The 22729-nt window shown below is 46.7% G+C and overlaps 1 protein-coding gene across 1 annotated transcript; it reads left to right on the top strand.

Moving 5' to 3' along the window:
* Positions 1 to 1784: 1784 nt before the first annotated feature.
* Positions 1785 to 3849, top strand: LOC119277687. Its single transcript, XM_037558993.1, has 3 exons — positions 1785 to 2695; positions 2789 to 2960; positions 3040 to 3849. The coding sequence occupies exons 1-3, from the start codon at positions 1952 to 1954 to the stop codon at positions 3516 to 3518; spliced, it is 1395 nt and encodes a 464-aa protein (XP_037414890.1). The 5' UTR covers positions 1785 to 1951; the 3' UTR covers positions 3519 to 3849.
* The last annotated feature ends 18880 nt before the right edge of the window (positions 3850 to 22729 follow it).

Below are 22729 nucleotides of genomic sequence, written 5' to 3'. Positions count from 1 at the left end.
AAAATTCCAAAATTATCTGGATCACTTTGACAAGGCTAAGGAAACCATTAACAGCTAAGAAAACCTTTTAATAGAAGAGAAATAGTTAGCCTTTTCTCTCAAGAGTTATATTCATCTAGAGACCAAAAATAGCAAGCTTCTTGAACTTGAACTTGCTAAAGAAAAAGAGAAACGGTGAAGTTGCTAAAGGGGTACAAAGCTTGAAAGGAGCTTGAGGTTTCTCATGGGAAGCTTAAGAGGTCGTTGTTTGGTTAGGCTAAACTTGTGGCCTTTCATTTTTTTTGGTTTATAAATTAAAAAGCACCTATTCATGTGCTTTCTGGGTTATAAGCAAAAAAAAAAAAAACGCAAGCTCATGTGTGAGGCTCGTGGTACACCGAACAAGGAAGGACTATAGCACCAGCATGCGGGACCATCTCCACCTTAGCACGATGTTCGTATAAGTATGCCTATTCAACCTGACGTGTGGATCCCATCGATCAGATTCACTCTTAAAACATGGTAAGCTCTAAATTAGTGCTATATGTCATCACCCTGTCCTAAAAGTGACAGTTAAGTTGAACAAACATCTCTTACCCTAGATCAATGGATTTGTGTAATCCTAGACCTACGGGTAATTACTGGATGGTTACGGGGCTGGGACATATCCCTTCGTAATAATCTCCACAGCCCTTGATTCACTGGTGGGGCCCATCCCCTAACCAATCCCAAGCCATCAATTTACTCCGTCCATAATCTCGGTAACGATATGCCCATACATGTAGCATTATTCGTGGTTTTATGCAATTTACTCCCTACAAAGTGTGCAATAATCCTACACAGAACTCTACTAACATTTTACTAAACTTTCCAAGCTAATTACCTCTGCCCCCTTGATTCTCATAGAGGCGGGCCCCGAATAATGCTACACCTACGTAAACAGTTCTACTTAACTTACATAATAACTTGCGTAGCATTTTTTTGTTCGATAAAATTAAGGGAGGGGCCCCACCCACTTGAAATCAGGGGGGGGGGGGGAGAGGTTTGTAAGGTTACGTAGAGGGAGTACATAAGATTACATAGGCCTGGCATTTTCGGTCGGGCCCCTTCCTTCCCGTATTACCAATCCCACACTACCACATCAGCTTATACGTAAAAATCCTTACGTAACAGTTTTTTAAACACAGTACAGATGCAAAGCGCTTATATACACACGCATACACTCACCCCTATGAACGCACACACCCACACCCTACCCTTATGAGCAGTGGCGGTTCTAGGCCCCAGGCAGCCAGGGCCTTGGCCTGGGGCGTGGTGGATTATTTCTTTGTTAACTTTAGCATACTGTAGCAAAAATTACACTGTAGATTACTGTAGTTACACTGCTTGCCTGGGGCGTATGCTGAACCTAGCTCCGCTACTGCCTATGAGCACCTCCGAAAGACTGAGCCGGTATATTCATCTTGAAATTTACGAATTCACCATAGGCAACTCGTCGTCAACGGAAACATCTCCTCCCACTGAAAGCATCGTCAGAAATTCTGAAATAAATCCAGTTAGTAGGTCTAGTATTGCTCCGGTTCTACACGGAGCCTAATTGGTGTCTCGTTCCAGCATTTAATCGCAATTGCATTGTGTGGTGCTCCCTGACAAACCGTGGCAACCGTGTAGTTGAGCAGGTGCAGCAGTCGGGTGGAAGATAAGCGTACCTGTCTTGCGTTTTTGGAGTACATCGATGAAATATTAGCAGTTAATTACTAGCAGAAAGCAGGCTTAAAGTCGACAGCCACATAGCAAAAAAGTAGCACCAGGGTTGCGTTTTGCCCTTGGAGCTGCTACAAATGCGCAATCCATCGGCACGTTCCGTTCTGGCACAGCAACCCGACGCAGCATCAACCGACCAACCAGGCGCAGCGTCGCCGATCCAGACCGACAAACGCGCGCGCTAACCCTCCGTAGCAGCAGCAGCAGCATGGATTCCGGTACCGGCATGGGCTCCGGAACCGGCGAAGCAGCGTGGCGCTCGCGCGCGGTGTGCGGCACGGAGTACAGCTGGTGCCGCGCCGCGCCGGGCGGAACCGGCACCACGCTCATCGCGCTCCGACTCTCGCGCGGCGGCACGGCGGCCGAAGCCGCGGTCCGCGCCCTCCAGAGCGCCCACCCCGTCCTCCGAGCCCACCTCCTCGGCCCCGCCTCCAACCCCACCCTCGCCTTCCCCTCCCCCGCGCCGCAGCTACGCCTCGCGCCCCAGCCATGTGCGCTCGACTTCCACTCCCTCCTCGAGCGCGAGATCAACCGCAACCCGTGGGCGGCCGCCGCGCCCGGGCCTGACGGTGCCCCGGTGCTCTTCGCCGCGCTCTACGAGCTCCCGCCGCCCGCGGACGGGGCGGCGCTGTTCGTCCTGGTCCACACGGCCGTGTGCGACCGTGCGGCGTCCGAGGCGCTGCTGAGGGAGCTCCTCGCGCTGCTGGGCGGCGCGGGTGTTGGCGGCCCGGAGGTGAAGGAGGAGGCGGCGGCGGTGGAGGCGGGGTTGGAGAAGAGGATACCGAAGAAGGACGCGCGAAAGCCGTTGTGGGCGCGTGGGGTGGACATGGTGGGCTACTCCATCGACGGGCTCCGCGCGTCCACGCTGCCGTTCGAGGAGACCGGCACGGCCAGGTCGACGCAGATGGTGCGCCTCCGGTTCGGCCGTGAGGACACGACGCGGCTGCTCGCTGTGAGTTTGCTTCTACGGGACACACACACACACACACACACACATTGGTACTGCATCATACATATCACTGGTTCGTTTCACATGATCATCTAGGCGTGCAAGGAGAACGGAGTGAGGCTTTGCTCAGCCATGGCTGCGGCGACGATGCTAGCTGCACGGCAATCGAAGAAGCTGTTCAACAGCGGCCAGCAAGAGACGTACTCCGTTGCAACCCTCATCAACTGCCGCGAGTTTCTTGAGCCACCTTTGAACGATCACAACGTTGGTGAGCCCTTGAAGCTAGAAGAATATATCTTATTACTGCGTTAATCGTTGCAACAGCTTGACACCGTTAATCATTGCAGGGTTCTTCTACTCTGCTGTCACCAACACCCACAAGGTAAATAGAGAGGGAGGGCTGTGGGCGCTGGCCAGGAGGTGCCATGATGCCCACAGCAACGCCAAGAACAACAAGAAGCACCTCGCCGACATCCGCGACCTCAACTTCCTCATGTGCCGGGCCATCGAGAACCCGCAGCTGACCACGGCCTCCGCGCTCCGGACAGCCCTCGTCTCCGTGTTCGAGGTGCCGTCGACCTTGGACGTGTCTGATCTGCAGAGCATGGCTGGTGTGGAGGACTATGTCTGCTGCGCCACCGTGCATGGCATCGGCCCGTCGATCGGCCTGTTCGACTCTATCAGGGATGGCAAGTTGGATTGTGCGTGCCTGTACCCTTCTCCTCTGCATTCCAGGAAGCAGATAGAGGGGGTGCTTGACAAGGTGAAGATGATTTTACAGGAAGGGAGCAACCCAAGTGATGACAAGAATGAAAACTGCACGTAGTCTTCCCTCCATTACACGAAGGGGGGAACGGAATGATGACCCCCACCTACGTTGCCAAATCACCAAAAAAAATCATGCATCATTATTTACACACAAGCCACATAAAAATGGGACTAGCTAGCAGACAGTCGACTGAAAATTTATTTGTGTCAGTCAATTGACCAAAGCTTGGTTCAGTCGATTTGTGTACTAGCCAAGTTTCTCTTGGGCCCGGTGCATGCTGCTCCTTTCACCAACTAATAACAGTAACGCTGCGTTGCCGAATACTTTAATCCCACAGTACTGTACCATAAGCAAGTTGTGTTATGAGAGACACGATTGGATTGAACACTGATTGGTGTATGGTATGAGATTTTATACATGCGTACAGAAAGATTGCTAATGCATACTTCCAGCTGAGATTACACCAAGTTGACCATAATCGCTAAACAAGATCTAAAACCAAAGCTAATACAAAACTAAAATCAAACCAGTTTTTTTCTCTAAGAAATAATGAATTAAGGACATTGGTATTACATAAAAGAAGAAAGAAAATGTATAAACACATAAAACAAACAATGATAGAAAATTGCACATGATAGACATAGAAATTGAATTGTTTCATAATATGCAAAAGTAAGCATATAGTAATGCAACTTTTAGACAACGGTAAGAACCGCACACACATTGCATTAAAATTGAGTGAGTGTTTATCCATGTTATGAGGGCAATTATTTGATAGGCGCTTAGTTTTTTACAGCCTGGCTTGAACCCTAAAAATAAAAAGAAAATCATATAATAGTGGAATGATATCGGCATTGCCACTAAAGAAATAAAATAAAATACAATAAAAACAAAATCAAAATCAAAATAATGAAGTTTTCTATGAAAGAATGAAACCCTTTAAGAAGAAAGAAAATAAAAAAAACTACAACTAAATCAAAATAATAAAGTTTTCTAGGGAATAATGAACCCCTTTAAGAAAAAAAGAAAAAGAGAAAACAATTGCACACAAGTTTGCACTGAAATTGCACTTTTAGTAATATGCAAACAACGAGCTTATAATATTGCAATTTCGCACTCTACTATAATTTACACACATGCTGTATAGTACTTGCGTGTATACTTATTTAAACACACAAAATATAACATTTTCTATAAAAGAATGAAGTAGTGGCATCGGTACCACCCTTTGGGAAGAAAAGAATGAAAAAATAAATCGTGATACAGTTTCCACATAATTTACACATAAATTGCACTTTTTGCAGCTATGCAAGAACTAACATATACCAGTAGAATTTACAAAAAAAAATAAGTTTCAAAGAAGGAATGAATTAGTGTCATTGGTATTACCCTTAATAAGAGAGAAAGTGAAATAAAAACTTCAAACTAAGATTTCGTCAAGATTAGTACAAAATTGCACTTTTTATAATATGTAAGAAGAAATATATAGTAGTGAAATTTTCATACTCTAATATAATGTATACCTGTAGTACTTGTGTGCATATATTTACACACATCAACATCCAAAAGAATGCATAAAGAAAAAAGAAACTCAACAAAGAAAAACAAAAAAACTAAAGCTAGAACCCACAAAAAAAATACAAGGAAAGAAAAAAGGAAAAGGAAAAATGCATAGAAACATAAAACTGGAATAAAAAGATAAAGCAAAAATACCCACAAAAGAAAGAATGAATATGTGGCATTGGTATTACCATTTAAGAACAAAGAAAATGGGAAAATGAGTCTAAAACAAAGATAGACAAAATTTGCACGAAATAGACATAAAAATTGCGCTTTTAAAAAATGCGCAAGAATAAGCATATAAAAGTGGAACTTATGCAAAAACAAAATCTAAGAACAAATGAATAGTGGCTTTTGTATTAACCTTAAAGTAGAATGAAAATGAAGTAAAGACAAACAATATCAAAATAATAATTTTTTTCGTGAAAAGGAATGAATTAGTGGCGTTGGTATTTCCCTTAAGAAGAGAGAATTTTTTTGAAAATAAAACTTGCGTACAACTTTGCCCGAAATTGCACTTTATCATAATATGCAAAAATAATCATATAATCATGAAATTTTGGCACATATTATATAGTATTTGTACGTAAAAGCACAAAACTAAAAATAACCAACAAAGAAAAGAAAAAAAACGAAAAACAAAAACACAACCCAGAAGAACAAAACGAGCCCAAGAAGCAATTTGACTGGCCCAAAATAAGGGTCAATCGATTCCACACAGCCCAACCCAACAACAGAATTAAACAGAAAAACATGAAAGCCGCACAGATCTCAAAGCACATCCAACAAATAGAAAATTGACTGACCACAAAATGAAAAGTCAGCTGACTGAAATGTAGCTAAAGTGCATAAAAATACATAACTTTGCTTGAATATCCATTTTCGAGCCCAGACTCATCTGCACCCGCAGCCTGGGCACAGAATAGCTGCTCTCTATGCTATATTATTAATGTGTGACCCATCTCTTTCTCTCACAAAGAATGTTGAAGCATGTGCTAGAGCCGGCTATAAGTTTTTAGCCCGCTTCCCCCCTCTCTCTTTCTTCATCTCTCTCCTCCAAATAAGCAAAAAATATGATGTAGCATCTCTTATAGCTCGCCTACATATCATATTGTACTTGCTCTTAACTGAGGTGCATGCATGGATCTATATCTATACCAATATAAAAAGACTCAAAGGGGCAGATCCAACAAATCCCGACCGTCAAATCAGGTCAATCCAACGACTCAGACTGCTCCAATGGTGAGCGCTCAACACGTTTAGTGTGTAGTTAATATCATACTAAATATTACTTCCAATGCTAATCACATAATTAAAATATCCTACCTAATATTTACGTGTGATTAATATATTATCTAATATTAACATGCATTGCACGTACACATTTACCAGTCTATACCAATAAAAAAAGACCCAAAGGGGCAGATCCAATTAATCTCGGTCATCAAATCATGTCAATCCAACGACCTAGACTGTTTCATTGTCGAACGCTCAACACGTTTAACATGCAATTAATTTAATACAGAATATAGTGCTAATCACATAATAACACGTAAACAATATCGTACTTAATATCCGTATGCACTTAATATACTTCGAAATTAACGTGCGATCCCCCTCCCCCCCTCCCCCGATGGTACGGACCAATATTGATCTAGGTTAAATTTTGTTAATTTTCTCATTTCTGTGCAGTATAGTGGAGACGCTTGCATACATGATGTATATTCTGACCAAATTCCAACTCGTATCATACTACTCACTCCGTACCGAAATACTAAAAGATGAGGTACTGTCCAGAAAATGCTTGCATGTGCACATGCAAATTCTGACCAAACACAGTCTCATACTGTCATACACAGACACATCAACTCGTAGTCATAGATCAAATTTATTCTTGTTGAGCTTCCAAATTGAAACTCCTCATGTCCAGGATTTTTTGTCCAAAAGGACCCCTGCCGAGATGAATTGCCAAAAAAGACTACCTACGGATAAAATTGACAAAAAGGACCCCTCAGCGGTGACGGCAGGCGACATGTGGCACCTGCCGCCACGCCAGGAGGCGGCGGGCCCTGCCGCCACCGTAGGAGGCGGCCACCCCAGCCGAACGGCTTCTCCACAGTGCGTCGCGCCGTGACGTAATGGGCGAGGCCAGGTGGGCCACACCGCCACTGGGTGAGGCGGCCTCTCGTGCCCATGCCGCGCCCAGGCCGACATGCCAGCTGCACGCGCGACGAGACAGCGGGCCCGACCGACACCGGGTGAGGCGGCCTCTCGTGCCCAGGTCGCGCCCAGGCCGACAGGCCAGCTGCATGCGCGACGAGACAGCTGCATGCGGCCCGACAGCCGGTCCTATTGCAGACTGGGGGATGATTCCCACGCGCGCAATGACGACGAATTTCACGGGCTTGCTGTTGCAAACTAGACTGATTCCCACGCGCGGAGGACGACGAATTTCACGGACGGGAATCACTCTGGCTTTTGCTTTTTCTGCCTCAGCGGATACGACGGCATTGCGGGAATCCGATGCTGCGGGAACCTGTTGTGCCGACACTACAGGGATCCTAAAATATCTCGCCTAATTTCCTCTGTTCTCACTTATTTTCTCGCCATCATTTATCGTCTGAGCCTATAAAAGGAGACACCGAGGCTCTCGTCCAGCCATCCTCGAAATCGCCAGTGCGCAAAGTGTGTAACACATTTTTTCAGTCGGTATGAGTTTGCCTTGTTCGGATCAAAGCATTAGGCTGAGGAAAATGAAGAATGCAAGTTTGCCTCCGGGGTTGGCAGTCCTGCGGTGTTGGTGTGGCGATCTTTGCAAGGTGAAGGAGGTGATGGATTTTTCAGATTGGTTGGGCATGAAGTTTTTCATGTGCGCCAATTATGAGGAAGATCCTGCCGTAGCTATTTCAGAGTACGACAAGCCTCCGGTATGCTTTAACCATCACGAATAGATATTGTTGGTATTTTGATTGATTCTTTAGTAAGATTCTTGTTTATTATTGTAGTCTCCTCCGCCTCTGTGCATGTACTATCATTGAATTGACACGGAGAAGCTGGCTTGGGCAGTGACTGAGATTCGTGAAAGAAGTCGCCGTGCGTGGAATAGTTTCTTTGCGGAAGAGCGACGCGAGAAGGCGGAAGCTGAGGAGAAAGCAGAGCAAGAGAGAGAGTTAAAAGAATACTATGCGGAGCAACACCATTTTTTTAGGATTTAGGAAAGAAAAACAGGGAAGAGACTCGTCGCATGGAGGAGCAGGAACGACAGCGAAAGGAGGGTCGTGAGGCGGAGAGGCAGAGAAAGAAAGAAAGGGCTCCTGAGGCCAAGGCAGCAGAAGAAGCTGGCGATGGAAAAGGAAAATATCCACGCTGGACTCAGTAGATTCCTGTGGTAGTATTTTTAATTTCGCAATCATTTCTATCTTTATTTCTGCACTTTAATGTAGCTTTATTTCAGGAGTTAAATGTAGCTTTATTCCTACGATGTATCTTATTTTCAGTTGTACCGTGTCGTAATGGAAAAAAATATAGTTTTAGAATAAAGTAGTGGCATTTTCTTTCCCTCCACTAATATCGAACATCGTGCAACAACTACAAAATAAAATTAAGATAGAACATAATGCCCTACAATAAGAGAGTACAACTAATAATACAAGTACATCCGAATTAAACGGTAGAACTGGAATATAGCTTAAAAACTACATGAAGGCATCATCGTCATCCTCCATTGATGCAGAACTCTTGCCCTTCGAGGATGCAGAACTCTTACCCTTGGACGATGCAGAACTCTTGCTCTTCGAGGATGCAGTACTCTTGCCCTTAGACGATGCAGAACTCTTGCCCTTTGAAAATGCAGCACCCGGAAACGGCGGCATGAAAATATCATCTTCATCCTCGCTCTCCCCAGTCCATAAAAATGAATGATTTTCTGCAGTCCTTCTGAAAGTTTCACTCTTCGGCTCCACTATATTCTTCCACCTTGCATGCAACCTAAGAAGTTCTTTACATACCTCCTCATAGGTCATTTCAGGCCACCCAGACCTACGTAATTGATGAGCCAACTCATTCATTATGGTGTCACTACCGGTGACTTCGTCCCATGGAACTATCCTATTGTTCATCCTGAAATCGGTAGCTAGCCTCAGAAGAGTCCTGCTCATCCCAGGGTGAAAACTACGATCGAAAGGATAATGGGACATCTCGACTACACTACACTCGAATGCTTATCCACCTCTGTCTGAAGGGGGTTTTATAGGTAGAGAGGAGAAAATGGCGGGAAAGAACGAGTGCAGTATGACGCAAAAGGGTTGGCGGGAACATATGGCGGGAAACAAGTGGTGGGAACATATGGAGGGAAAGCGTTGGCGGGAAACGGATGGCGGGAACATATGGAGGGAAAGCGTTGGCGGGAAAATATTGAGGGGAAAGGGTTGCACGAAAACATAAGCCGAAGAGTGGAGCGGGATAGTATGGCGGGAGATATAGGCGGGAAAAATTGTTCCTGACTGGTGCATTTTTATTTCAGCATACATAGATGTTCAAATCGAAAAGTCTGATACAGACATATGTAGATACAATAATGGGTCGCGCACATGGATAGATGAATCATTGTAGTCGACGACGGCCACATGGCCTTCCCTTCGGGCCGGAAAACTCCAAGCGATTAGGTGGTCGAGATACACGAAGACCGCGACCGTACTCCAGTTGGTCTTCCTGTGTCTGCGACTCTTGCATAGGTGGTGGAGTCTGTAATCCTTGTTGCGAACCTGATGCGTAATTGTAGGCATATGATTGTTGTGACTCCTCGGGGATAAAAGATGGGCCAATAACGTCCTCTCTGAAGAAATCCGTATCTACTGCGTTAACATTGTCGCCAGGTTGGGTGTACTCATCGTTCCAATTTACATCAGGTATGCCCTGCACATAGAAACATTGTAAACAAAAACTGTTAGATGATAATATGTAATATCACTGTAAATGCATTAAAATGTAAACATGACTACCTGATCAGATCCCTTGCATGTACTGTCTGGACATTCTACCTGGTACTGGTTTAAATCTGGGACACGAGTCTCCTCGGGCATGGAGATCCCTCGCGTGGAGAGATACGGCTGAGATCCCTCACCTTGAGTGTATGTGCCATATCCTGTGTATGCATATGGGTTTGGGGAAAGATACAGCTTGGGCATCGAATCCAAGCCCATGCCATGGTCCTGCGATGTCTGCCCCTGACGAAGCAGCACCGAAGAAGAGCAATGTAGTGGCAGAGAAGAGTCATGTCGTGGCAATGTCATTGTAGTACTCGGACCCTCCCCCCGCTGCCCATGGCTTGTACGCGCCTCGCTCGGTCTGGACGATGGCGCCGCACTCGGTCTGGCTGACCTCGGTACTGGCATGTTGTACGCTCCAGTGACAACGTTGTCGCCTCTACCACAGGCCGCAAATCCCAATGGGCAGCTGTCCCATCTTTTGCTCCGTCAGCGACGAAGGCCTCCATTGTCATTTTTTCCCCTGCATCCCTGGGCCAAACACCGCTCGGATGCACCTTCTGACAGCTGCGTAACCCACGTTCACCATGTCTCTAACTACAACTGTAGTCGACTCGCAGAAGGACACATCAACCCAAAAGGACCGTCCCGTAAGATGTTCCCATAGTACACTACTAAATTTTCCATAATACCTAACCAAAATACATGTTTATATTTCAAACAATTAGTAACTGAACATTTAGTAGTAGTACGATGACAACATTTACATATCAGACAACTAAAATAATAATCGTATTTTCATTATAAATATTCATTTTGTTTTTAGAATCATTTGCTTAGACTTTTCGGGGTTGTTTGGTTAACGGGTATTTAGAGATGTTTTTTTTCTCAAACTCGTCTACGAGCGTCACAAACTAAAACTCTCTTTGCTTTTCTCTAACTACCACAAAAATATCCTAAATTGATTCTCATAACATGCAAAAACTGAGCTTTTGAAAAAATGACTATTAGTAAAAACTATTTTTCTTACAACAGGTTATGACAAAACCCATGGTAATTACTCGCTATCCAAACAACCAGTAAACATAATAGTACGATAATAACATTTTAATATCATATGAGTAAAACATTTAATTTCTTTCGGCTTTATATAATTTTTTCATATCATACGATAACAATCATTTATCTACAAATAATAATATTTGCAGCGGCATGCACATTATTCACAATAGTACATCAATACAAAAAATATTAACAAAATTACAGTGTTATTTTTTACCTTAGCTCCAATATGGATGTGCTTGTGAATGCAATTAAGCGTCAAAATAGTTCCAATAAATATCCGTCACCAATACTATATGAACGGAGTCAACCTATTATCACATTAACATCAATATTACACATGGATTTTTCTTCCTGCTAACAAAAGTATGAAAATAGCACTTCCATGTATGTGTTCATCACCTCAAAATGGGACAGTGAAAATGGAAACACAATTCTTCAATCACGTCTTCTCCTCCTTGTTTGCTACTAAGATGAATTATTTTACCTAATTACATACATCATTAAGTACATTAGCACCTAATCTTAACATATAAAATTTAGATTATTGCGACATAACAAAGTAGACCTACGGTTTCCTAACTATAGACTTATTAATAAACATACCATATAAAATAACATACCACATGAAATAACATACCGCATGCAATAAACAATTACAGTACAATTTTTTCTTAATTACCGTATTAAGATTTCCCGCATGTCAATACTAATGGACACACCTAACATTGATGCAACATCTTCAATCTACTATTTTAAAAAATAGTTTCAATGCTACATCTCTCATCTGAAATTATTTCTAACCTCTAAGCACTACCATCGCATAGCTAATAATGAGTTAAAGGACAAACTAATTACCACCCTACATGCACAAATAAATAAATGTATTGCAAAGCTCATACCTTGATCTTCAACTTCGTAGTTCACTTCGCTAAACAAATCCTACTCCTGAAGCACTAAATGACTCCAAAAATTGATGAAATAATATCTAACACAACAGAGAACACATAGTTATGAACTAAACAAAAATAGTACAAACTGCATGCATGTGAACCAAACCAACAAAAATGGATAGATCTTACCTCCGTCTATCTTTTCTTCAACTTCAATATATTCAAAATCCAACTCTAAATCACCCTAAATCACGAATGAAAATGCGTGATGAGTTTTGCTTTCTCTTTGTTCTTACACGCAGAGAGTAGAAGTGGAGGGCAGAGTGTGCTTGCGCACGGAGCATACGCATACTATATAAAGGAGGAGCATCCCTGTAGTGTCGGCACAACAGTTCCTACAGTGTGTGAGTGACTCCCACAGTGCCGTCATATCCGTTGAGGCAAAAGAAGGAAAAGCCGGAGTGATTCCCGGGCAGCAGCATCGCCAAAATTCACGGATTCCCGCGCGTGGGAATGAGGGAAGTTTACGTCGGAATCAGCGTCGTCAGCGCATGCATCGTCGGGCATGCAGGAAGAAGCCGCCAGCAGCAGTGGCGGCGGGGCCCGCACCTCGCCTTTCGTGCAGCAGTCAGCGTGCACCAGCAGCTGCTGTCGGCAGGGGTGGCCGCCTCCGGAAGTGGCGGCGAGGCCCACTGGCGGGCCCCGCACGCAGCAGGGCCTGTCGCCCAGCCAGCGACCGCGTCAGGGCTAGCCGCCTGCGGCGGTGGCGGCGAGGCCCACCTGGCCCGCCCTGTTCCGTCGCGGCGCGACGCACTGTGGAGAAGCCGTTCGGCTGGGGTGGCCGCCTCCTGCGGTGGCGGCAGGGTCCGCCGCCTCCTGGCGTGGCGGCAGGTGCCACGTGTCGCCTGCCGCCACCACTGAGGGGGTCCTTTTTGTCAATTTTAGCCGTAGGTAGTCCTTTTTGGCAATTCATCTCGGCAGGGGGTCATTTTGGACAAAAAATCCATGTCTAGATGACTGTCGTCGAGCTTCTCACCGTATGGCCCCAGCTCACCCACGATATCTTCCTAAAGTCCCACTACCCGTTCCTTCTGGCTCTCGAACTACACGTAGTAGGTCATGCGCTCGTACATTTCACTGAACTTCATAATCGATGGCGACACCGTCTCCTTAGCCCAGCCGGCGCAGCTACCCTCGCCCTGTAACTCTCCGGATGCACTGAGACCTGGGCTTGAGAATCGATGGAGACACCGTCTCCTTAACCCCTGACTGCGCAGCTACCCTTGTCGTGTAAGTCTCCGGATGCACTGAGACCTAGGCCGAAGTGGCTGTCCCCATCAGGGATGCCTAGGGGTGCTGGGGGGCGATGCCCCCCCCCCCCGCGGTATGGATCAATATTGATCTAGGTTAATGATGTTATATATAGCTCTTGTAAGCCATCACCCGGGATAAGTTGATCAGTTGTGAATCCCCACCGTTTTAAACCTCCCCCGATATAGTGAACATTTGCAAATTCTGACTAAACACGATCTCATATTGTTATCTATACCAATATAAAAAGACCCAAAGGGGCAGATTCAACAAATCCCGGCCGTCAAATCAGGTCAATCCAACGACTCAGGCTACTCCAATGATGAGCCTCAACACGTTTAGTGTGCAGTTAATATCATACCAAATATTAATGCGAATGATAATCACATAATTAATACACAAATAATATCCTACCTAATATTTACATGTAATTAATATATTACCTAATATTAACGTGCATTGCATGTACACATTTACTAGTGACTACTAGTAAATGAGTAGAATAGAATGACTGCATGCATTTGGTCAGTTTTCTTTCAATGCATCTCAAAACTAAACCAGTAATGAAGATGAGTGGAAATGAGACTAACAAAATGGGAAAACTGAAAAAATGAGATAGAACCAACAAACTGGAAAGGATTACTTTATATATACAAGTTGGATTATTTTCATGTGAGTATCTGCGTTTGTGTTTCCCACCAAAATAAAATAAAAATTGACACACGCTATGGATCATGGGCCTTATTCTACTGCACTGGTTTGGTACTTCAAAACTCAGCATTGCCCTACTTGAAAGGTCGAACGAACCCAATGCAATGCATACGCCACCATGATTGCGCTAGCAAACAGGAGATGAGGGATACCCGCAAAAAAAAAAAAAAAACAGGAGACGAGGGATAGAAAGTAAGGCGAGAAATGAGGACACTATCTTTTTAGATATGCAGCACGCTACGCAGTAATAGTCTCATGTTAAACTCATTGAGATTAGGCATATCATAGTGAGAAGTAACTTAAACTACTAACATGCATATGTTATTATTCTAAATATGCTATTATCTTTATAGTGTGTAGTTGCATATGTATGATATTATGAAAGTTTTTATTTATTTAGGATGTAGACTTATTTTACGTTGGGTCTATTATGTTACCGTAATATATCATGTTATGTTATCATAAACACCTATTTTTTTCTTTAGCTACTTATCTCTTAACCATTATCTTAAGGTGTGTTGCGTTACTAGCTAAGTTGCCGCCAGCCTTAGGCAATCCTGTTATCATGTTTCCTAACCATGTGTCGTTATGTTTATCGCAAAAAAAAAAAACCATGTGTCGTTATGTAGAAGTAACAAATCTCGAGTAGACAACGGCTAGATAGCTTGACGACAGTTCAAAGTCCTCTTTTATTAGAAGTCAGGATACGTCTCTCTCATCGATCGTCTCAGTTAGACAAAGGAAGCAGTTTCACGTACGTACGGCACAAGGTGGATTAATTGCCAAATTTCCATGGAAACCATCTACAAGACTAGAACCATTTTCAATCCAGACACAAACCACCTGCATATATTCGCACATCAACGAGCATCTCTCGATTTCACCGCACGACAATGCATTCCGTCGCAGCTCTCCTCCAGCTGCTTTACCTCCTCTTGTCACTTCATGGGAGCCAGTGCTCCGGCGCGGCGGCCACGTCGAGCAACTTCTCCTCCTGCCTCGTCTCCAATGGCGTCATCAACTTCTCCCTGCCCACGTCTCCGAGCTACGCCGGGCTGGCGGGCTGCTCAACTCCTCCATCTTCAACCTCCGGTTCACGCTCCCGAACGTCGCTGGGCCCGCCACCAGGCACACGGCCATTTGACCTTGATGGATGACTATTTTTCCTCGATTCTCTATTCGCTGACAATTTTCGCCGGCATTTTAGGATGCGAAAAATGTCTTTGATCGTCTCTACCATGGCGTCTGGTCCTTTGATGATAACTTCATCTTGAAGAAGGATGTCGTAGGAAGGATTAAATTCTCGGGTCATCAGAAGTGCATGAACACATTGCGGATGCTTGCATATGGCACGACCGCTGATTCGTACGATGAATACCTACGGATATCTGAGAGCACATGCAAAGACGCCATGATAAGATTTGCTACTACCATGGTCTCGGTGTTTGGACCTCAGTATCTGAGAAAACAACCTGTCGCAGACACCGAGATGATCTTGGCAATCTCTGAAGCATGAGGGTGGCTAGGTTTGCTCGGATCTCTTGGCTGCATGTATTAGAGATTGAAGAACTGCCCAAAAGCTCTACAAGGGCAATATCAGGGTCATGTTAAGAAGCCCACCATCATGCTTGAAGTAGTTGCATCACAGAATCTCTAGATTTGGCATGATTTTTTTCACATGCCCGGGTCTCACAATGACATCAATGTGCATCAACGATCACCATTGTGTGCTAGGATGACTGAAGGGAATGCCCCTCCTTGCAATTATACTGCCAATGGGCATGAGTACAACATGTGCAACAATCTGGTTGATGATATCTATACACCATGTGTTGAGGATATAACTGCTGAGTGTAAACCGCCCAGGAGGGGGCAGTTTACGCTCAACTATATTGAAGCCCATGAAGACAAAGAAGATGGCGCTTTACGCATGAAGCTTAGAGGCCCAGAGCCCAAAGGCGGATTAGGGCCCATAACGGTAAACCGCCATAGTAGTACAACTTGTATTGTAAGTTAAGGAAAGGGAGAGACCGAGTCGGACACTTGTATGAGCCGGACTCGGGACTCTGTAAACCGGCCGGGCGTCAACCTGTGTATATAAAGGGACGACCCGACGGCGGTTCAGGACAAGAAACAACAACTCGAGACTCAGGCAAAGCATATTCGCTCCCTGGTCATCGAAACCCAAGCAATTCCATCACAACTAGACGTAGGCTTTTACCTTCATCGTAAGGGGCCGAACTAGTATAAAACTCTCGTGTCCCTTGTCCGAAAACCCCTTCAAGCTAATCTTGTTGCGATGGCTCCACGACTAAGTCCTTCCATTAGGACATCTGACGTGATATTTCCACGACAGTTGGCGCCCACCGTGGGGCTATCGCACGATGGTTTCGGTTTCTTGAAGGGCAATTTTGAAGGGCTCAAAGGATACGTGGTTGGCCGGATGACCAAGAGTCGTCGCGGCAAGCTCTACATCGACGATGCGGGATGGGCCCCCGAGGCCGGCTCAATTGAGTATGGGTACCAGGTCCCCTTTGGCGGAATTCACGTCTTCATCGGCAAGATCGGCGAACCGGGCCCTGAGCCGGACATCTCCACCGACCTCGTCGAGTCGGCTCAGCGTGCAAGTCCTGCCCGGGTTCAGCCAGCCATGAAGCGTGCGTTCGTAGGATTCATCCACGGTGTGGGATCTGAACCGGTGTCCGATGGCGAGACGGCTATTTACTCAGATGGTGAGTCATCCACTGGTGAAACCGAGTCACCGTACCAATTGCAGGACGACTGGATTGGGGGCTATTCCGATGGCAACATTATTCTGGACCCCTTTGAACCGCCGAACCGGGTCGCAGTCTTCATGGCCGGAACGCAACCCACCTTGCAGTCTTCGTCCACAACAGCAATGATGTCCGGGTCAGCAGCCGTGGCAGGAGGCCCTGCGTGTCGACCGGCTCAAGTTGTTTCCGGTTTGTTGGATGCCTGGGCGACCTTGTTAACCACGAAAGTCACCCCGGAGACACAAGAACGGCATAGTGCAGAGGTTACTGAGCTGAAGGACCAAATAACATAGGCCAAGGAGGACCTAGCAGCTGAGGAAGTTAGGATGGCTGAGGAACGGGCCGCTTTAGATGCCCAGTCACAGCAGATCCAGGCGCAGAATTACCGGCTTATGTTGGATCAGAATGCGTCAAACGAAGTGTTGCGAAGGAAGTACCGATCTCGTCTGCCGCCGGTCTACGAAGGACTGAATCTCTTCAATACGCCGGGGGCCGGGCCGAGTAATCCGGCAGCGGTAAACCGGACCGAGGCACCTGGGGTAGTGCCGAATCAACCACGAATAACAGACCCACCCCGACGAACGGATAACCCACCGCAATACGTATCGACACCACCGGGTCATTTTTCTAGCCCTTTGGATAACATGATTGCTGCGGCATCTCGCCTGGCAGCTATTCCGATGGAGGGTGATTCACTGGCGGCGGTTGAGACGCGACGGGCCAGGGATCTTCTTCAAACCGCTGTTGTGCAGCAGCAGGCTTATTCCTATAGTTGAGACAGAATCCATTCAACCCCCCGTCCGAGCAAAAGTTATAGCAGGCACATGGACGAGCCGGAGGTATCAAGATGCACGCAGCGCCATGTCGCCCCTCGAGGACCTAATCCGGTGCGTGGAGGTGCAAACGCTCAGGACGTAGTGGATAATGGCAGAGCACGAAGGGAGCCGCATTGGCAGCACAACACACATGTCATCATCAAACCGCCCCGGTTCAACCAGCGGCGTCAGTGGAAAGAGGACTTGCCTTCAGCTCCTGGGGAGTATCGTGTCTTATCCCGGCTCTCCGTAATGTGTGATTGCCCAAGGATTTCAAGGGTCCGCGTAAAGTGCCTAATAATACCGCCGATCAACCCCCCGAGGCGTGGGTTGAAAGTTATGAGATGGTAATGGAGATGCTGGATGTGGATGAAGCGGCATGTGCAAAATATTTCACCATAATGTTAGAAGGGACAACCCGCACTTGGTTAAAGAGCCTATCCGCCAACTCCATCGGGTCATGGGACTAGTTGAAGGCCCAGTTTATAGCGAATTTCAAGGATATATGCAAACAAACCATGTCTATTGTGGATCTAGATGCCTGTGTTCAAGGAGAAAACGAGTCAACAACTCATTGGGTATGCCGGGTTTCAGAAGTCTTGCATTCGTCGGACCGCATCAATGCTGACACGGGACTGTAACATTGGAGTGTAATTGCCGGTTTAAGTCACTGAATATGAAGTTGGGACGGCGCAAACGCCACTGCAATGACATGGGAACGCTTATGGAAGCCCTGGTTAAGTATGCCGATTTTGATAATACCAAGGATCCCGATTCTGATGAGGAGAAACCGGAGAAGGGAAAGAAGAACGACGGTTCAAAGAGACAACATAACCAGGCAGGTCATGGAAACAATGGTAAGCGTAAAGCGGATAATTCGGACTTTGTGGCTAATACCAATGTGCAGGGTAATGCGCAGCACCGTAAGGGTAAACTGCCACAGCGCAGTGGAGGCATGAATCTGGAGCGTCTGTTAAACCAGCCCTGCCCGAAGCACGGGACAAAGGAGACTCCGGCCATGCACCTCTGGAAGGATTGCTTCATTATGAAAGAGTTCAAAAATTCTGATCTGTTCCGGTATGATCAGGGTCCACCCGGCAGTTCAGGTCCAAGTTTTCATGGGCCGGGTTACGGTGGCGGTGATTCAAACTCTGGATTTCAGAATAATCAGGGCAACCAGAACAACCAAGGTGGTCATAATCAACAGAAGAATCAGGGGAATCAGCAGCAATCAGGCTTTCAGAGTCACCCAAAGCAGTTGAATGGTGGGCAATATCATATTTTCACCACTAGCTTGTGTAAACGTGATCGGAAGCTTCACAAGAGGGCAGTTAATGCTGTTGAACCGGCAGTACCCCATTACTTGCGTTGGTCCGAGCAGCCCATTGTGTGGAGCAGAGAGGATCATCCGCCCCGAGTTGATAATCCGGATCATCTGGCTTTGGTAGTGGCACCTCAGATGGGAGGTTATAAATTCACCAAGGTACTCATGGATGGAGGGAGCAGCATCAATATCTTGTATTATGAAACTTTCCGTCGCATGGGATTGACGGGTAAGAATCTTAAACCGTCGAACACTGTTTTCCATGGTGTAGTACCAGGTAAATCGGCATACCCTGTTGGCAAGATAGCTTTGGAAGTTGTGTTTGGTGATGAGCATGATTCCAGGTCTGAAACATTGACCTTTGAGGTGGTGAAAATCTAGAGCCCGTATCACGCCCTGTTTGGACGACCGGCTTACGCAAAGTTCATGGCAAGGCCCTATTATATTTACTTGTAGCTCAAAATGCCAGGTCATAAGGGGACCATCATGGTGCACGGGAGTCGTAAGGTCGCTTTGGAATGTGAAGAGGGTGATGCGGCATACGCCGAGTCGGTCTATGCAACAGAAGAGCTAAAGTTCTACAAGGACAATGTTGATCCGGCAGATATGACTCCTTTGAAGAAGCCCACCATAGAGCATGACCCGACCCTGAAGTTCAAACCGGCTGATGAGACTAAACTTGTTGATTTTGTTCCTGGCGATTCATCCAAACAGTTTAGTATCAGCACAAATCTGGATCTGAAATAGGAAAGCACGCTCATCGAGTTCATCCGTGAGAACCGGGACATTTTTGCATGGAAGCCTTCTGACATGCCAGGTGTACCGAGGGAACTTGCTGAGCACACTCTCAATATTGATCCCAAGTTTAAACCGGTCAAGCAGTTTCTTCGCCGCTTCAACGAGGAAAGACGCAAGTCCATTGGTGAGGAGGTAGCCCGACTGTTGGCTGCTGGGTTTATCATCAAAGTATTTCATCCGGAGTGGCTGGCCAATCCGGTGCTAGTGCTTAAAAAGAATGGCACTTGGCGTATGTGTGTGGACTACACAGACTTGAATAAAGCGTGTCCGACAGATCCTTTTTCTCTCCTGCGTATTGATCAGATCATCGATGCTACGGCAGGTTGTGAGCGTTTGAGTTTCTTGGATGCTTATTCTGGCTATCATCAGATCAAAATGGTAGTTAAGGACCAGGAGAAGACAACCTTCATCACTCCCTTTGGAGCCTTCTGCTATGTGTCTATGCCCTTTGGGCTCAAGAGTGCCCAAGCGACTTATCAACGCTGTGTGCAGAATTGTCTGCATACTCAGATTAGGCGCAACGTTCATGCCTATGTGGATGACATTGTGATAAAATCCAGGAAGAAGGAGACATTGATAGATGACCTCAAGGAGACCTTTGACAATCTTCGGGTTTATAAAATAATGCTCAATCTAGACAAATGTGTTTTTGGTGTTCCGGCAGGCAAACTCTTAGGCTTTCTGGTATCTAACAGGGGCATTGAGGCTAACTCGGAAAAGATCAAAGCGATTACATCTTTGGCTAAACCGGTGTGTATCAATGATGTTCACCGACTGGCGGGTTGAATTGCAGCCCTAAGTCGGTTTATCAGCCGCTTAGGAGAAAAGGCGATCCCTCTATATCAGATGTTGAAGAAAACAGACACTTTTATCTGGAGTGACGCAGCTAATGCAGCGTTTGAGGACTTGAAGAGACAGTTGGTTGAACCGCCGGTTCTGGCTGCTCCGGTTGATAAGGAGCCGCTGTTATTATATGTGGCTGCTAATGCTCGGGTTGTCAGTGTAGCTGAGGGAGTCCTGGATTAGGGGGTATCCGGAAAGCCGGACTATACACATCGTCCGGACTATTGGAGCGTGAAGATACAAGACTCAAGACTCCGTCCCGTGTCCGTATGGGACTCTCCTTCGCGTGGAAGACAAGCTTGGCGATCCAGATATTGTATTTCCTTCCTTGTAACCGACTCCATGTAAACCCTAGCCCTCTCCGGTGTCTATATAAACCGGAGAGGATGGTCCTTAGAAGGCCGATCACAATTACAATCATACCATCATAGGCTAGCTTCTAGGCTTTAGCCTCTATGATCTTGTGGTAGATCTACTCTTGTACTACTCATATCTTCAATATTAATCAAGCAGGAACTAGGGTTTTACCTCCATCGAGAGGGTACGAACCTGGGTAAACATTGTGTCCCTTGCTTCCTGTTACCATCAGCCTAAGACGCACAGATCGGGACCCCCTACCCGAGATCTGCCGGTTTTGACACCGACATTGGTGCTTTCATTGAGAGTTCCTCTGTGTCGTTGCTTCGAGGCTCGATGGCCCCTTCAATCGTCAACAACACGGTCCAGGGCGAGACTTTTCTCCCCGGACAAATCTTTGTGTTCGGCGGCTTCGCACTTCGGGCCAATTCGCTTGGCCATCTGGAGAAGATCGACAGCTACGCCCCCTGCCACCAGGTCAGGTTCGGAAACCTGAACTACACGGCCAATATCCGCGGAGACTTAATCTTCGATGGAATCTGGCCTGTGCCAGGAGCGCTAGACAGTCACAATGAGCATGGCCTAGACCCGCTGTCGGACATCGCTCAGGATATCACCCCTGCAATATCCCCGTACCTAAATCCGGAGCAGACGGCATGGCCCAAGGACGGGTGGATGGACCCCGCCCCGCAGGCCGCACACTCATCGGCGGTAGAGCCGAACTCAGGCCTCACCTCTAGGGACGCCTGTGATGCCGGACCCCCGGACTCGTATCCGGTTGTAGGTTCCAATTAGCGTGCTCCTGAACCCTCCGAGCCTGGTTGGGCTCCGGTATGGAGTTTACCGCTGCGGATGTCTTCCAGCACTCTTCCTTTGGCGACATGCTGAATTCATTAAAGTCTCTCTCTTTGTCAGGAGGCTCTCGGCCGAACTATGTCCGGCTCGAGTGGGAGGCTAGCGACGAAAGAATTCGTTGCCCACCCACCACCCACTTCATATCCAGGTCGATGATTTGACCGACGTGCTTGACTTCGACTCTGAAGACATCGATGGTTTGGACGACGATGTAGGAGAAGAACAGGAACCACCACCCACGGGGCGGTGGACAGCCACCTCTTCATATGACATATATATGGTGGACACTCCGAAATAAACCAATGGCAATGAGGCAATAGAGGATAACCCCTCCAAGAAGAAAGCAAAGTAGGGGCGTCGCCAGCGCCTCTCCAAGCCCCGCCACAGCAATACTGGCACCGGAGACGAAAATAATCCGGACGGTGCCGAAGATGAATACAACCCCGATCAGCCTGCCTTCGAGCAGGCCGAGCAGGAAGATGGGCAGGACAGCCCAGACGAACAGGCGACTGACGGGTATCCGGAGGAGGACAACTACATGCCCCCCTCCGAAGACGAGATTAGCCTCGGAGACGACGAGTTCGGCGTGCCTGAGGACCCCGCGGAGCAGGAGCGCTTCAAGTGACGGCTTATTGCCACTGCGAGGAGCCTGAAGAAGAAACAACAGCAGCTTCAAGCTGATCAAGACCTGCTCACAGACAGATGGATAGAAGTCCTGGCAGCCGAGGAATATGGACTCGAGCGCCACACGGCTGACCGACCACCTCGAGGTCGGGATAAAACGGCATATCAGCCCGAATACCATCCCGCACCCCCGCGCCAGTTTACTATGGCCCGGGGCAAACTCAGGACCTGCGCGATAGATTGGATAACACCACAGGACAACCAAGATCGATCTACGGATCACGGGGGCGCGCTGCAGCACATGACAATGTCCAACATACCGGATACACTAACAGTAAATCCGGCCAGGCCGAACA

Source organism: Triticum dicoccoides, chromosome 3B (assembly GCF_002162155.2).
Source record: "Triticum dicoccoides isolate Atlit2015 ecotype Zavitan chromosome 3B, WEW_v2.0, whole genome shotgun sequence".
NCBI lineage: Eukaryota > Viridiplantae > Streptophyta > Magnoliopsida > Poales > Poaceae > Triticum > Triticum dicoccoides.
This window is presented reverse-complemented; position numbering and strand designations above follow the sequence as displayed.

Coding starts and splice junctions, on each gene's coding strand:
- LOC119277687 (XM_037558993.1), top strand. CDS start 1,952: ATGGATTCCGGTACCGGCATGGGCTCCGGAACCGGCGAAGCAGCGTGG. Junction 2,696..2,788: donor ACACGACGCGGCTGCTCGCT/GTGAGTTTGCTT, acceptor ATGATCATCTAG/GCGTGCAAGGAGAACGGAGT. Junction 2,961..3,039: donor TTTGAACGATCACAACGTTG/GTGAGCCCTTGA, acceptor TAATCATTGCAG/GGTTCTTCTACTCTGCTGTC.